Here is a 15,365-nt window from a genome sequence, read left to right as displayed (position 1 = left end):
CCAACCAGAACATACTGCCTCTCTTAAAACAAAGGGACTGATCCTGCTCCCATTAAAGTTGGTGTTTCATCAGCCACTTCACTGGGAACATGATGAGGCCCAAAGTTTTCTGGAGGAACTCAACCAGTCATGAGCAACAGTGGCGAGTGTCAATATTGCAGGATATTCATCTGCAATACTGAGGAATACAGGGCAACAATCAGAAAGCTGCACAAGTATCTCTGATTACTTAAGGAAAAAAAAAATGAACAGTGCCATCAACTTTCTTGAAGTTGAAGACACATTAATTCATGTAAACAAGCCATTTATCACCAGAAAAAGTAACTATTCCAGGTCTGCCCAATTTTAGTAAACTGTACAGATCTACAAAGTAGGCAGCTAATTTAAATTTTAGTAAGGAAAACTGAACAACAAGAATAAGAAGGCACCCTGAGAATCTGAGCCATCATGAAATGGTTATGAAAGGGAAAAAAGGCCTGTGCCTCTGGAGTACATCCCTCAGTATCTAATTACTACCATTCCTGACATCTGTGGTGAATATTTGTCATAAACAGAATCTAATGCTTAGAAGAAAACTCTCGCTGCTAATCTACAACCATTGGTTACTGTGTTCTGAACCAACACCAGAGGAATTGGGCACACGCTTTTTGTTTCTACAAGAATAATAGAAATGAAACAGGAATCATTTATCTTCCATCTCAGTATCTCTTCACGTTAATGTTTTTACATTATATAACACTTAAATCTAGTCTTCTCTGTGCTAAGATGAAACTCAAGAACTCCTTTGAAAAGTTATTCACATTTGTGCAATATAAGAAATAACCCCTCAGCATCCCTGTACTTCAGAACATAAAAGCAAGCAGACTGTGACATTACAGCATACGTTCATCTTCTGCCAATAAAAACCTCCTTTGCTATCCTGACCACTGGCAGTAAAACGCCCAGAAAGCTGAGGGGCAGAAAAGATGAAAACAGTGCTGCTGACAGCAATACACACAAAGAGAATTTGAGTTGGCATGGGCTTACCTTATCGTAATCATACTGTGAAGAACATCTGTTGTCAAATCTAAGATACAAACAGCGGGCTCCTGGTATGTGCACAGTTTCCTTAAATTTATAGTTATCCCTGACAGGATGAACTGTTTCTACAGTCTTCCCGGCAGCCCAAGGAGCAGGGATCTTCAGGCCTGTAAGAAAACCTGGCTCTTCTTTCTCCTCCAGCATTCTGAAATAACAGTGAGAAATCAGTCCTAGAATTCACACGTGGGTTTGTGCCATATATTCAAACCACACAGTATTTGAAAACACCTCTCTGTATTGATACAGAGAACGTGCTGAATTTAAACAGCATGAACTGTCTACACTAGAAATAACTTCAATAACTCCAACTCATCACATCTGAGCTTTTCCCTCTGGTACACTTAATTTAGATATCAGAAAGCATAAACAATAAGCAAACAAAACTATATAGAGATTCTAATATATGATTGTCAAGACTAAATAAAAATCCCTCTGGACCAGCAAGGTTGCTTATACTGCTACAAAATATACTTTGTGCTTCACTGAAGGCTGGAATTTGGAGGAGGGGAAGAAAACTTTGGAGTTTTCATGCAGAATATTGTACATTATCTCATGTTGATACCACACGTTCTGTAGTACTGCAAATAGACATAAGCATATTTTATTCAATTTAGCTGAATCTTTCTGTCCTAAGCAAAAACAGTATAGCTTTGAGTTCGGACCAGAATTTAATGCAGAAATTAGAACTGTTACATTTCTCACTATAAATTAAACCACTTCATCCCTAAGCCATACTGCCTCAATACTGCACCTCATGAGCCATCTTCTCATGATGGTCATCCTTTAACCTAATCTATTCTAGGAGCAGCATTTGGAATTAACTCCTAATGCTTGAGGGAAAAAAAACAACAACAAACCAGACACCGTGCAAACATCCTGAAGAGATCAACCATTGAATTCTATATGCAAGGCAATTTTAGAATGCACCACTTTTGTTTTGTAAAGGCTTCTATATTTTCCAGTCAGCCCTATGGAGCATTGCAGAACTGATGGACTGGTATTTCCTTTCAGACCACCATTTTAAGATTTATCCCACAGTGACAGTCAAGTGAACATTACAGTTTATGGGTTATCCCATGAAAAAGACTCAAATGTGAAATCACCTCTCATCATGTAACAATTTCCCTTTCTGTTCTGACACACCACTGGGAGAACTGTTCAGTTCTGAGAAAACTGGAGACTGAGTTTTAAGCAGCAGTGCAGTCTGCAGGACAAAACATAGGATGTTAGGAACATGCAAGTAGCCAATCACTAAGATCTTGTGACTGGAGCTTATTAAGAATTACATTGTATATTCTTAAAGGCAATTAATGATTACTTGGTACATCAGCTTTCAGCAGAGCAGTTCTTTAATCGTAATCTGTGCATCACATCCTGCAGAAAGTTGACAAAAACCTACAGCCTTAGAACATGCATGCAACATCTTTTGTACCATGTAGACAACTGCTGACACAAAGGCCATACCTGACTTGTATAGAGAACCAGCTGCACCAGCTGAGGCATCAAGGCATCAGCCATGGTTAGAGTTTGCAAATTTGGATGCATCAGAGATGTCAGGAGGACAGGAAGCAGATGACCAAGCATAGTAGCTTTTGTAATTTGTTCCAGGCCTTTTAATCTGAAATAATCAAGGTCACATAATAAAAACTACTTCATAACATATAGAATCACTACTATTCCAAGCAATCTGTTTAACTTTTAACAGGCAGCAAGTGATGAAGGAATCAGAAAACATTTACACTGTATTTAAAAAACCTAACTCGATGAGAGCCTTGACGACATTACAATTCCTCCAAAGTGTCAGCATCCCAATTTTGATGTCAACTACTAAGCAACAAAGCAGAGGACAGTAAATCAAGAGTTTAATAATTACTCAGAAAACGATAAGCTTCCCTTTGGGTGGGATGAAAGCCCCATCAACACAGCTACATTTGGTCAGTATGTATGACAGCTTCCTAGCACACACAGCTTCTGAGGATGCTGCCAGCTGAGAAATCAGATTGTTTTCGGTTATCCCACTCTTAAATACCACTGCCACTGACTGAAAACTGATCAGTTTGAATAGTTTCTATCATTATGTTGATTATTAGTGCTAGTAGTTCTGTCATGGAGAGCCTGACTCTAAATTCTTTAAACAATAAGTGCTGAGCAAATGCTATATTAACAAACAGTTCCTACACATTCAAATCTGAAGTTATGGCATACAGAATAAGAAGTGCTAGTTGTGCTCGCACAATAAGCTGCAGGAAGCAACTACTCACTGTTTTCACATTTACTTGCCTTACCTTTGTTCTCTGTCAGCAATATCACTGTTTATTAGTGCTGTAGTGACTTGCTGCAGCATTTCTAAGACTTCATCACAGCCCGTCAGAATTTGTGTAGCAAGAGACAAAATGCTGGTCTTCAGCTCCTGGGTACAAAGAGAGTTAAGATACTTAAATTCTTAGAGAACAGAAAAAAGCAGCAACTGAAAAAACGATGGATTTCCAAATAAAAATAATGATAATGTGACCTGGCAGGCCCGCAGCAGCAGATTCATCCAAGACTTAAATTTGATTAATGCTAAGCCCCAAAGTGCTGGGAGAAACTAGGTGCATATTACAGGATGCACATCCAGTTTCTAGAGGAAAGGAATCCCCAAGTCCAGCACAGGAGAGAGCTGTTAGCCAGCCAAGGTACAGCACTGGTGACAGAATGTCCTAGCAGGTATGAGGATCACTGCAGAGAGAGAAACTGAACAGCGAGAACACGGTGAATGGCGAGACAGGAGATGTACTACAGTATTTAGCATTTACTCAATGAGCCTGAACAAATAACTTTCACCTGCTGTGGATTACAAGCACACAAAGTCTCAAAGAGAAGCAGACAAAGCCAGCTTAACAAGCAGTATCAGAAACTCAGAAGTCAATGCTACTATAGAGGAAGTATTGCTTTATAAAAGCTATAAGGCAGGCTGCACACCAGGACAAACACAGCTACTGTGAGTTCATTCAAGACTATTCCAGCAGTAACATGACGTAACATTTTAACAAACCTTGTTCTAATGCTATTTATGCCATTTCACATGACCAATGATGGCTTACATGGAGACAAAGATGGTCACACACACGCTTTGTAGTTAGAACTACAAAAATCCAGATGCTTGGTAAGGTAAATGAGAAAATCCCTTTCTATGTAAATCTGAAAAGTACTTTTTATGGTACCATCTAGATGATATGGAGAAAAGGGGGAGGGCAATACATTCAGAAACAATCCCCAGCCACTGACTGGAATATGTCTATGACAATACATTTTTATCCTCATGACACACATTTGGGGAAGCATTTGCTCTCACTAACATTACAAGACTGAAGTTGAGACATTTCAGCTGGAGAACAGGGAAAAGAGAAATCCATAGCAATATAACTATACTGAGAGGAAAAGAACTTTCAAAACAGCTTCAAGAGAATGCACTGCAGAAACAAGAGGAGTCAGAGGAACACTGACTGTAGAGAGCCATGCTGGAATAAAACTTGGTGTTTACCTGTACCTTCAATGTCTCTCCCTGTAAGGAGCTGTCACTGTCATCGTTCTCATCAGGTTTAATCAAAATAGTGTTACTGAGGAGGTGGTTCTGCACAGCCATCAGATACCGCAAGCATGAAGATGCAGCCTTTAACATAAATAAGTACACTTCACATTATCTAAACACTTAAATCAAACTTGATTCAGGCAATCCTTTTACTTACAAGTATAAAAGAAAAAAGCACAGGAGAAGGACAAGCAAAAAGGAGTTTGTTTCCATGTTGTCATGAAGTTCTAATGATAGACAAACTTCCTTTAGACTGAGATAGCTATCAAAGCAGTGGGAAGACATATCCACTTATAAACCTATTCTAGCTGTTAGCATACACTGTTTGATTTACTTCGTCAGGAGAAATTGTTAATGCATCGCATAAAAGATTTTCTTTTGCTGTATTTGTTAAGATGCACAGCCACAAAAATCACACCTCGATATATTCAGTAAAGATGATGGATTTAAGGAGGAAAAGAAGCCAAGGGCAACTTGATCAAAATACATTTTACTTACAGGCACAGTTGAAAGAAGCCTTTGAAAATCATCTTTAGATACAGTTTGGCACTTGGTGATTAAGACACAAGATTCTCGGACAACAATCTTGAGAATGTAGTGCAACAGCTCATCATTTAGTCTTTAAAATGCAGGAAAGATGCAAAAAAAAAGTTAACAATCTAATTAGTGGGTTGTTTTTTTGTTGTTTTTTTTTTGTTTTTTTTTTTACAGCCCACATCAAATGTCTGTCAAAGCTCTCTCATAAAATCACACCAAAACAAGAATCTGTTCCATTTGAGATTCAGAGACAAAGCAAACCAAGCAAACCAGAACATTTAACAACAACAGACTCCTCCCAACTTTGAACAGGTAGTTTTACTGCTGAAAAGTAACCTAACAGAGATACAGAGAGCAGTGCCACAGAATTGCAATAAAGAACTATCACCTACAGTTACCATTTGCATGGTAAGCATCAAAGTATCCAAACTCAAGTTCATGCACAGTATTCTCTGGTTTCCCCTAAAGCCCCAAACCAGCCTCCCTCTTTGGCTCTAATCCTAACCACACAGAGATATTTCAAGTCCCACTGCTACTAGAAATAACAAGTAACTAGCAGAATTTCATCCAAGCTTACCTAGAGCAAATAACAGAAACATACAACACGATGAGCCAGGGAAATGCAAGCACATTGTTTTATTTTACCTATAATGATCATCATCTTCACTCCCAAATCTGTTGTTCTGAAGCTGCTCTGCTAGATTTGTCAGGATGACATCGCGAAGTTGAGACAGACCACTATTTCTCTCTCCTAAAACAGAATGCAACAATATTTTGCAACAATAAACTCCATAAAACGTTGGTTTATTTCCTCAGGAATCTTACTTCTCAGTAAAGGTTACATTTACACTGCAACCCCAGCGGCTGTTGATATTATGAACCTAAAACTCACTGTGCACACAGCACTGTTTTAAATTCCAATGACTGTAACACCTGAACACACTGCTATGAAGTAATAAATTACCATGCATCAGCTGCTTTTGGGACAGGCTTCTATTTCATGCTCAAAGTAGAAAGATTAATATCTCTTCTAATGAGGACTAAAATTACTTCTGGTCATTGTGTAACTGCCAGGTAACAAGCTTCTGAATGGTTCTAAACCATCAGCCAGACCAGAAAAAAAAATCATTAACACTGGCAGACAACAGATTTAAACCCCTTAAACTTCAAGCAGCTGCTCAAGTGAGACAAATTTTCTTTTGCACACACAGCCATTCAGAAGGCAGCTTCAGAAACTGAAGCATTCTGTAATTTCCTAGAAGAGCCTGGGTTCAAAACACACCAGTACTCCGTATTCTGAACTGATCTCCCTCAAAAGGTTGAGAAGTGTTTTTGTATTTTATTTTCAATTAGAAATACAAACTCTCACGTGTCAATTAAAGATTCTCACCTTCAGTTAAGACCAGTTTCAACAAATTATTGATTTCTGCTTCTCCAGGATACAGGATATTTAAACCAGAGCTAAAGAAAAAAAAAAAAAAGCATTACTTAACATACGTAAGAACAAAATCTCAATGGACTTGTGAAAAAGCAGAACAGATTTCTGGCTTAGTTCCTGATGCACCATTTACAATTACCAGGCAATAGTTTCTTTCAACATAGAAAGCAATGAAGATCACAGTCACTACAGTATTTTGAGACTGTCTGAACTGTTGAAAATATAACACAGAATTCTTTCCTTCCAGAACACCCCTCCATTCCCCTACTAATCATTTCTCCAGTGTAATGCTGTAACGGTTTGGTAATAGCAGGGTGGCAAAGCCTTTGGCTACAGCAAATGAAAATGAGCCCAAATGCAGCAGCCAGAGATACAGAAATGGAAAAAAAAAAGAGCTGCTTACATTTGAAGGGCCTCAGGTGTGTAGGAATCTCAACAGGAGATACCCTCATCTCCACTGCCAACCCCCAAATAAGGGCTGGGAACAGGTGCATCCTGGCACCACCCCTGCTGGTCACTCAGGTACACTGCATTCACCTGAGCTCCCCTGGGTTGGCCCTGCCTTCCCACCAGGTGCTCAATCACTGTTTCACTCTGTGACTTAGCATTTCCACTACATCTGGTATGTTGTTTACACTGAGAGAAAGTTTAGTGTGACCTTCCTAGCCTTTCTACCTGTGGCTCACGTTGATGATGTGATTCAAACACCAGGAAAAGTTACCATACGTTGCAAACTAGGTTTGAGGGTTCTATTGATGTCTGAATCCCAGTCAGAGGCAGGAGGAAAAAAAGAAAAAGATATTACCTACTCCCCCCATCTCTGATTTTTTACAAGTCATTGGAGGATAGCACACACACACACCAAGAGAAAGAAAAAACACAGGTTGATGGTCAGAAGATATTGTTCTCCTCAACCTTTGGAGCATTTCCCACTTGAAAGCAGATTACATTTGTGCTTAAGACATTTGAAACACCATTCCTTGTCCTTGAGATTTATGTTCTCTCGTTTTCATAACATGCAATCACACTTCTCACTACCTTTCCTACACTTAGTCATTCTGCTATTTTTTGACAAGTCACAGAAAGGAAATTACACAGCATGAGGCTCCAGAGATGCAGCAGCTAACATGATGTGAAGCTAAAGCAGCCAGCCTGCTTAAGTGTCTGAAGTGCCAGCCCCAAAACATAACGCCATACTTCTTCCAAAACAGATTCCCATTTTCTAAGCATAAATCTGTCTCTTTGGGCAATCTTACTACTCCACCCATGTTTTAACCTGGACCTTCAATCTCTTACTGCATTCCTCAAGTATTACTCACTTCCCTTGGCATTCCCTCTGTGTGGGAGAATTCCAATGCTGTCATTTGAAATACTGATCTAAAACTAACAACATTGGCATGACCTTCTCCAGAGCACCAAAGAACTATATAAACTAAACACTGAAGACATTTCACTCACCCCTGAAATGGAGAAAACCTTGCTGGAATTAAGCAGCTACATTATAATAAGCACTAAAGAAATAACTCCAAAAGCTATTCAGTAAAATGCTACAAATGAAGAATGGCAAGAAAAGGATTACTACCTGTTATTACACTATGATCATTTCAAACACAATTTATTTGCTTTTCTCTACAAATACAGATTAAAGTAATTATCATATTAAGTTGTTCTAAATTTTCTTGTATCAAAATATAATTACTGAGCACATCTTGACTATTCAGCTACTGTAACATTATAAAGCATCTAAGATGCATGTGATGAGGCAGATGTTTACCTTATAGCCAGGCAAACTTCCTTCTGAATTTCTGCACAGATCTGGTCCCTTGGTGCCATTAACAACTGCCAAAGCAATAGGCCCGACCTCCTCACAATGTCTCTGTTTCTTTCGGTTTGTGGGCTGAAGAAAAATTTAAAAACCACCTAAGAAAAAAAATTAAACAACAACAACGATAAAACACAATGTACACGACATCCACATCACCTCATTTTTTGTAGTCAGCTTCACAAAACGTTTGTCTAGGTTGTTAAAAAGTATCAGCCAAAAATAGAATTTGAATTCCCCAACTTTAGCACTCTGGCAGCCCAACAAACCATTTTTCTATTTCTATCCCCTGACAGCAGAAAAAAAAACAAAGTAAATAAGAAACTTCTCAGTATTTCACCTTAATCCCTAAAGGTGAAAAGGTTACATTTCAATTAGCATGCTCAAGCTACGAGGAAAGATATCCTTGTACCTGGAAGACAACAAGGATGCAGCGTATTATACAAGTATCTCCGTTCACCATCGCTTTCTCCATAATGTCACAGATGCTGCTGAGATGATGTGCTTCGATTGGATGCTGCTTCCCCAAGAAATTTGTTATGGGAAGATTATTGCTGGCTGCAAGCAGATTGAGTTGGTGGATACACATGGCACCAACATGGTGCAGTAACTGGTTAATAACCTCATTGGTGGTTGTTGCATCTCCTAGGAGAAGAAAATCAGTTTAAACACTGCCTAACAGAGACTACAGGGCTAGAATTTTCTTCTAAAATGCATTCTATTATCATCATTATCTAACATGAGGGCTCCCACCCACATTATAAACAAAAGAGTTATCTGCACTAATGTGATAAAGGTAGCAATGTTCTGGAAGCTTTCAGGTTTGTTTCCATTTGGTTTTCACTTTCTTAAACCAAAGACCAAGCAACTCAAACAAGGAACTTCTTCCAAGGCTTAACTCGTGTTTTAACAGAAAGTTTCAGAAGGGAGTTTCTATGCATTTATCCTCAGATATTTGTACATGTCACTCTCACTTGGTATAAAGTGCCCATGTGCAGGTTTAGCTCACCTTTAGGCTCTGTAATGACGTGGCTCACTCCCAGCCTCTGGCAGACACAGTGGAATGCCTGGTTCCCAGGATTACACCACTGGTCAATGTAATCATTAGAGCATGTCCATATCATGTTGTTCATAGTATCGTAACAGGCACCTGAGGAAAACATTTTGCACACCAAATTTTAGAATTAAAAAACCACACCAAAAACAGACTAAAATACTTTATAGTAGATACAAATCTAATTTATTTGCTTTTCAAAATCCGTCATGTGACAGCAATTTAATAATAGTGCCTTGTGGTTAGTGGGTAATAGTTTTAACCAAAACTGATAGTTTGCATGATGCAAGCTGTTGGAAGTGCTAAACCCAGAGACTCATCTCTACTTGTAGGGTTTACAAACACAAGCAGGTCTGTGACAGTAAATGTGAAGGGATAAATGGGTGACAGACACAAACGGTTCTTTGACAGCATATTCTAAATGTTGTTAAAAATAACATATCCATACAGACGTTTCAAATAATGAGGTCTCCAGTAGCAGTATCTAACGTGGCATTTCCTCAGGAAGTTACGAACTTTCAAAAATGTAAGCTTGACAAAATATCACTACAGATACAAAACCTCACTGCAGAAGCCATCACTGTGAGTTTAAATCCAACTAGTTTAAGGATGGGGTACGTTTACTTCTTAAAAACAGATCTACCTACCGAGTCCTGGTACTAGAGCACCACGTCCAAGTGAACTTCCTGCAGCATCAATGAGATCCGCTCGGCTCGTGAACTGCCCATCCGAAATATTGAACACCAAGCTTGAAGCAAGAACTGCACAGCACAAAGTCAGCGATTAATTTCTGACAGGTTGACTGCTTATCACGAAGGACCTGACCTGCTGGAAATGCATCTGACTCACTTTTTAAAGACGACAAAGCACTCGTTCCTCCAAAGAGCGAGCGTGTGGCAGAACTGCCCGACCCCCCCGGGGGGGGCACCAACATCACCAGGTACGTTCCACACGTGTATATTGGAGTCTTCCTTAACATTTTCAGTGGCAGCCCGCAGCTTGTGTTAGCAGCTGAAATATGCAACAGCAATCAAATCAGCGTGTGTGTCTCCGTAACATTAAAACCTTAACAACAGCAACAAACAAGAAAGAATGCTATTTGGGACTTCAAATAAATTGATGCAGAAATTTATATAAGCTACATTTGGCAGCGTTTAAAAGCTGCGTGTAGGGGCAGCTCCATAATCCCACACATGCAGTGTTAATTCCCAGAACAATATAAGCAATTTCACAGGTTATTTAGCTAAAGAGAATGACTTAAAAATTAATAAAGGTAGCAATTTCTGGTTCCAACCCAAAAAATTATGAGGCTAAAATACAAGTACAAATAGAATAGACTTAAGAGTCATATGGTACTATGCATACCAAAGGCAGCTTTAGAGACTTCAAGAAAACATAAAAAGACCATTTGAGATTCACTAGGCATTTACTATTTTAATCCTCCTGCTTCACATGAAATGTATACAGTCATAACGATCTAACTCCTGCCAGGGCTGATCAACACTTTCCTGAGCACTGACTAAAGAACTGGACAAGAATAACTGCTTAGTCTTCTTTAGCACTCTATTTGTAAGCTGGTAAAACACAGCATTTAAAATAGCTCTTCAAGCTAAATCTTTGCCAATTTCCCTGTAAGAATATTTATGTCCTAGATAATTTGTTTTTATGAAAATACCTCTGGCTGTTGAACATTTTAGAAAGCAAGCTCGTTTAGTTTCAGATGTATGCGTGAAAGAAGAGAAGCAATTGACAAACTGGATAAAATCTTAAGATTCTCTAGCTTGGTAGTTTCAGCAAATCCATAAGAGAATACCCCAAAATTTTGCAAACTACCTCAAAAAAGCAAAATTACTTCAAGATTTATAACATTCAACTTGCTGGGGAAGCAAGAATTTCATCTTCTAAATTGCAGTCCATTTTCACATAACAATTCGAAGCCCAGTTAAACTAGCAGCACAGAAATACACTTTTCCATTTCATCACAGATGGCATAAATCCAGTCCTATAACTGAATACATAACCAAAAAGGGCACCACGTACACCAGTATTCCTCCAGTTTCTTTCTTCTTAAACATCTTCCACAATCGATGACTAGCTGAGCAAAGGAACTCGTAATTCAAACAAGAAACAAATACTGCACATCCCTCTCAAAGACTTTTCATGGAAAAAATGCACACAGTTTTTGACACCCGCTAAGAAATCAGCCATTACTCAAACTGACATTATGCATTCAGAAACAAAACATGACAAATTCCTCAGTCAATAAAATCTCCTCTGACCTGCTTGGTCCTCTTTTAGAGTATTAGAGATGGTAGAGCCAGTGAGAGCAGCCAGTGTTGCTGACGGGGAGGCTCTGTACCTCGACAGCCTGCTCAGAAGCATCTCATTGATACTCTTTGCAGATTCCCCTTCCTTCCGCATTAATATAATTCGTTCCTGCAGAGGATTTGCTATACATACACCATTTTCTACCTGTTAAAAATGAAGGAAAGAAAAAATACTTTCAGATATTAAGTTCATAGGATGCAAATAACCTAAAATGAATGATAAGATATATCAGGTAGGGATACAGATTTAAACCTTGGTGCCAAATTTCTTAGGGAAAAAAACCCGTATCATTTCAGTTGTCAATATCAGATGCCTACCAACTGCTCCATGCTTTCCTATTCAAGTCTTTAGACTGAGGTGTTTCACTGTCAAATTAAAATTCACACACGAATGTATGCATGTAAGCGTGCATACACACATATGATGTATGTATAGGCATAGATGTATACATAGCTGAAAACAAAGGCTATTGAGAGAAAAAGGTGATTCTCCAGATTCATTTTGAAATGCATTTGGTTTTACACTAAAACCAATGCTTGCCACACAGTGTAAAAGCATTTCAGGTTATAAAATACAGAGTAGATAAAACAATGCATCTGCAACCTGTGGGAACAGATTGGCATTTAACACGATGAAGGAGATCCACTGTAAGCAGTGCTTTAAATCTCAGTACACTGTCTTAGCATAAAACTTAATTGCTAGCTATAATAAAGTATGTTTTACATTATAAGAAAATTCCTACTGTGAGGATGATAGTTGTATGCCTTCTGAAGACAGAATTGAACAATACACCTTCTGTTTTGTTATTCTGCAAACGCATTATAGAGACCTATTCAAATCACATCTATCAATATTATAACCCAATATTCCATATTTGAGAACGTTGATACTTAATTGAACAGCAGTCATGCTACCAACTCACAGAAGACACCTAAATTTGCTTACTATAAGTTCAAAAACGTCCATAAAGACAGAGTGGCCTTTTGGTGTTTTCTCATTGAGGCTTGCAGGAGACCAAATCCAGTAGAAATATGTACCATCTGAAGAAAGGTGCACGGTGGTCATAGTACTGCCAACTGGGAAGTGATTTACTGGCATTGGGATTATTTGACACACCTACGAGACAGGGACAGCATCTTAATAGTTTTCACAGATCAGCAGCTTCTTCATAAGATCAAACAAAGCCAGACCATAAAAAGCTTCTTGACGGATCTAATATGACGTGCATTTGTTTTGAAGAGCTGTTGTGCAGTATTTGCCAAATGGGACTACAGCATACAAACCCTTGCAGACCTAAACAGTTAATACACCTAAAGATGAAAGCATTCCCACCATGTCAGTAGGAAAATACACTTGCTAAAAAGTTTCACTTTCTGCAATTTCTGTGAAATACGACTGAAGCTCTGGAAGAAAAGGAGAATTCAAACATTGTTTCAAGAAACACACAGGATGTGAATATGTGCATCCATCCTTAAGACCATAATGTAAAAAACAACATAAAAAACCAAACTACAAAGTAAACAAAGCACTCATTTTACAAAAGAATACAATTAAATTAGAAATATACATATATATATTCAATACCTGAATAACGGGCTGTTCAGGAAGCATACGTTTTGAGTTAAAGCCAAAGTCCTCTTTTGCTACTGTTTGGTTGTTTTAGATGACCATACCACATCCCGTCCCTTACTCTACTACCATGAAGTAATACTTCATATGTCTGTAGACGTGGGTGCACGTGTTCACATACACAATAAGAAAGAGTAAGATCTATAATAACTTACAAGTTTCCCAAGTTTCCTACAGTGCAATTTTTTAGACTGGGGTTCACAAAGGCAGCTTCACAAAGCAGGAAGCAGAAGCTTCAGCACCACACTGATTAGAGTTAGAAGTGACTGCTATAACTTCATGTTCCCTTGCACTAACTCTGCAGTGCACACACTAGCTGTTCCTTTTACCTGAAGGGTATGCTGATCCACAACCTGGAAAAGGGAGTGAGGCTTATTATCAAAAGAGACAGGCCGATGAAGAAGTTTGCTGTTGCCAAAAGCAACCCACCCAGCCTCCAGCTCCTCGTTTCGGCAGTAGACAAAACCTCTGGCAAAAGGAGGGGAAAAAAAATAGCAGCACATTATAATTCTTTCAAACTCTGCACTTCTTGTTTGTTCTTCTAAGAACTCACAACCACATTCTAGAACTTTGAACTTAAATTCATTGTAAGACATCAGTTTCTGCCATAAAGGTTTTAACCATAAGGAACCTCATGACTTCTAAGCAGTAAAGAAGTAAGGCAGTACTGTTAGTTACTGCATTAATCATAACATAATGAATAGCATAATTAGAAAACAAATACTTACAAACCCACTAATTGTACAGCTCTACATAAAAACCAGTCTCTGCTACATCCCTCTCAGCAAAGAAAAATCAACTTCATGTGTATACAAATACATGTCTGCAACATCAGCTACTCTGCTACTACACCTCTTTGCAGAGAAGGCTGAGCTGCTTTGTCTCCAAAGGTCCCTTACAACCAAGTTATCCTATAAGTGCAGAGAAAACACTCTCAAGAGCTAGAGATGAGAAGACCAAAATGCTAAAATAACACTCAATGAAAAGGCAGAATGTGCTCTAGTCCTGTTACTTCTAACATCTGAGAAAGGCTTACCAAAATAACAACTTCTTTTTTTCCCCAAATGCATCTGCAGAATAGCAAATACTCATCTATGCTGCCACTTACCGCAAGGTACCGTGTAACCCAGATCCTAATTTGCTTATTCCTCTTCCCACTGAATTTGTTGTATAAAGGTAGAGGCCATCTGCTGCAAGACAACGTCCTAAGTCTGCATCTGAACCAGAAAGAAAGGAGCACAGATTTTCTATGTAACAATAGTTCTTGTTCCTCTGCTGAAGCTACAACAGTAAGTGAAAGCCAACAGACGCTCACAACAAGCCACAGTTGACAAGTCACAACTACATTTTTAATGCTGAATTTACTACTCGGAGTTCTAAGCGATACTGTAACAGTTGAACTTCTTCTTATCACAACTTCTTTACCTTTCGTTTGTCACTTAAAGAGGCTTTTGGATTACACACAACTCCCGCAAACATAGGAGGTTAATTTCCTAGTGATACCAAATAAACCCCACAGGAATTAGGGGCTGGTCAGCCAGCTGCTTCTTTTAGACACTCACTGACATTAGTACAGCTCTGAACACGATTCAAGTGGCCATCACCTGTTTCTGGTGAATTTCCATTTCTCACATCAGCATTAAGACCCCTGTCTTCTGGTATTACTGAAATCATTTTAGTATTATTAGTACTACTCTAAACAGAAGCTTGTGCCATAGGTTTAAACTGGCTTTCTTGCACTCTATTCAAAACCACGAGTACAGTAGGAGCCAATACCCAACATCATGCCTAGGAACACAGGACTAAGCAACAAAATTCATTTCAAGTGAAAAATTCCCTTAAATATAAACCAACTTGGACACCTGCTATTAAACTCTTTCAGAATGACCCAAAGGAGCAGAATATA

The 15,365-nt window shown here is 38.7% G+C and overlaps 1 protein-coding gene across 5 annotated transcripts in view; it reads right to left on the bottom strand.

The window, feature by feature from the left end:
* Positions 1 to 15,365, bottom strand: part of HECTD4 (HECT domain E3 ubiquitin protein ligase 4) — a 66,468-nt gene that overhangs the window by 36,381 nt on the left and 14,722 nt on the right. For all 5 annotated transcript variants that reach the window (XM_042865921.1, XM_042865922.1, XM_042865924.1 and 2 more), the window contains exons 5-21: positions 14,568 to 14,676; positions 13,789 to 13,927; positions 12,776 to 12,946; positions 11,782 to 11,974; positions 10,352 to 10,513; positions 10,150 to 10,263; positions 9,458 to 9,598; positions 8,861 to 9,093; positions 8,401 to 8,546; positions 6,579 to 6,649; positions 5,834 to 5,939; positions 5,150 to 5,270; positions 4,604 to 4,732; positions 3,366 to 3,490; positions 2,545 to 2,698; positions 2,184 to 2,284; positions 1,027 to 1,225 (exon numbers count right to left, since the gene is read on the bottom strand). In XM_042865921.1, coding sequence (XP_042721855.1) covers positions 1,027 to 1,225; positions 2,184 to 2,284; positions 2,545 to 2,698; positions 3,366 to 3,490; positions 4,604 to 4,732; positions 5,150 to 5,270; positions 5,834 to 5,939; positions 6,579 to 6,649; positions 8,401 to 8,546; positions 8,861 to 9,093; positions 9,458 to 9,598; positions 10,150 to 10,263; positions 10,352 to 10,513; positions 11,782 to 11,974; positions 12,776 to 12,946; positions 13,789 to 13,927; positions 14,568 to 14,676 — 2,414 coding nt within the window. The remainder of the gene's footprint in view (positions 1 to 1,026; positions 1,226 to 2,183; positions 2,285 to 2,544; positions 2,699 to 3,365; positions 3,491 to 4,603; positions 4,733 to 5,149; positions 5,271 to 5,833; positions 5,940 to 6,578; positions 6,650 to 8,400; positions 8,547 to 8,860; positions 9,094 to 9,457; positions 9,599 to 10,149; positions 10,264 to 10,351; positions 10,514 to 11,781; positions 11,975 to 12,775; positions 12,947 to 13,788; positions 13,928 to 14,567; positions 14,677 to 15,365) is intronic.

Source organism: Lagopus leucura, unplaced genomic scaffold, assembly GCF_019238085.1.
Source record: "Lagopus leucura isolate 7727_CA_CO unplaced genomic scaffold, USGS_WTPT01 Super-Scaffold_806, whole genome shotgun sequence".
Lineage (NCBI taxonomy): Eukaryota > Metazoa > Chordata > Aves > Galliformes > Phasianidae > Lagopus > Lagopus leucura.
The sequence above is the reverse complement of the archived record's forward strand: the minus strand, read 5'-3'. Positions and strand labels throughout refer to the sequence as shown.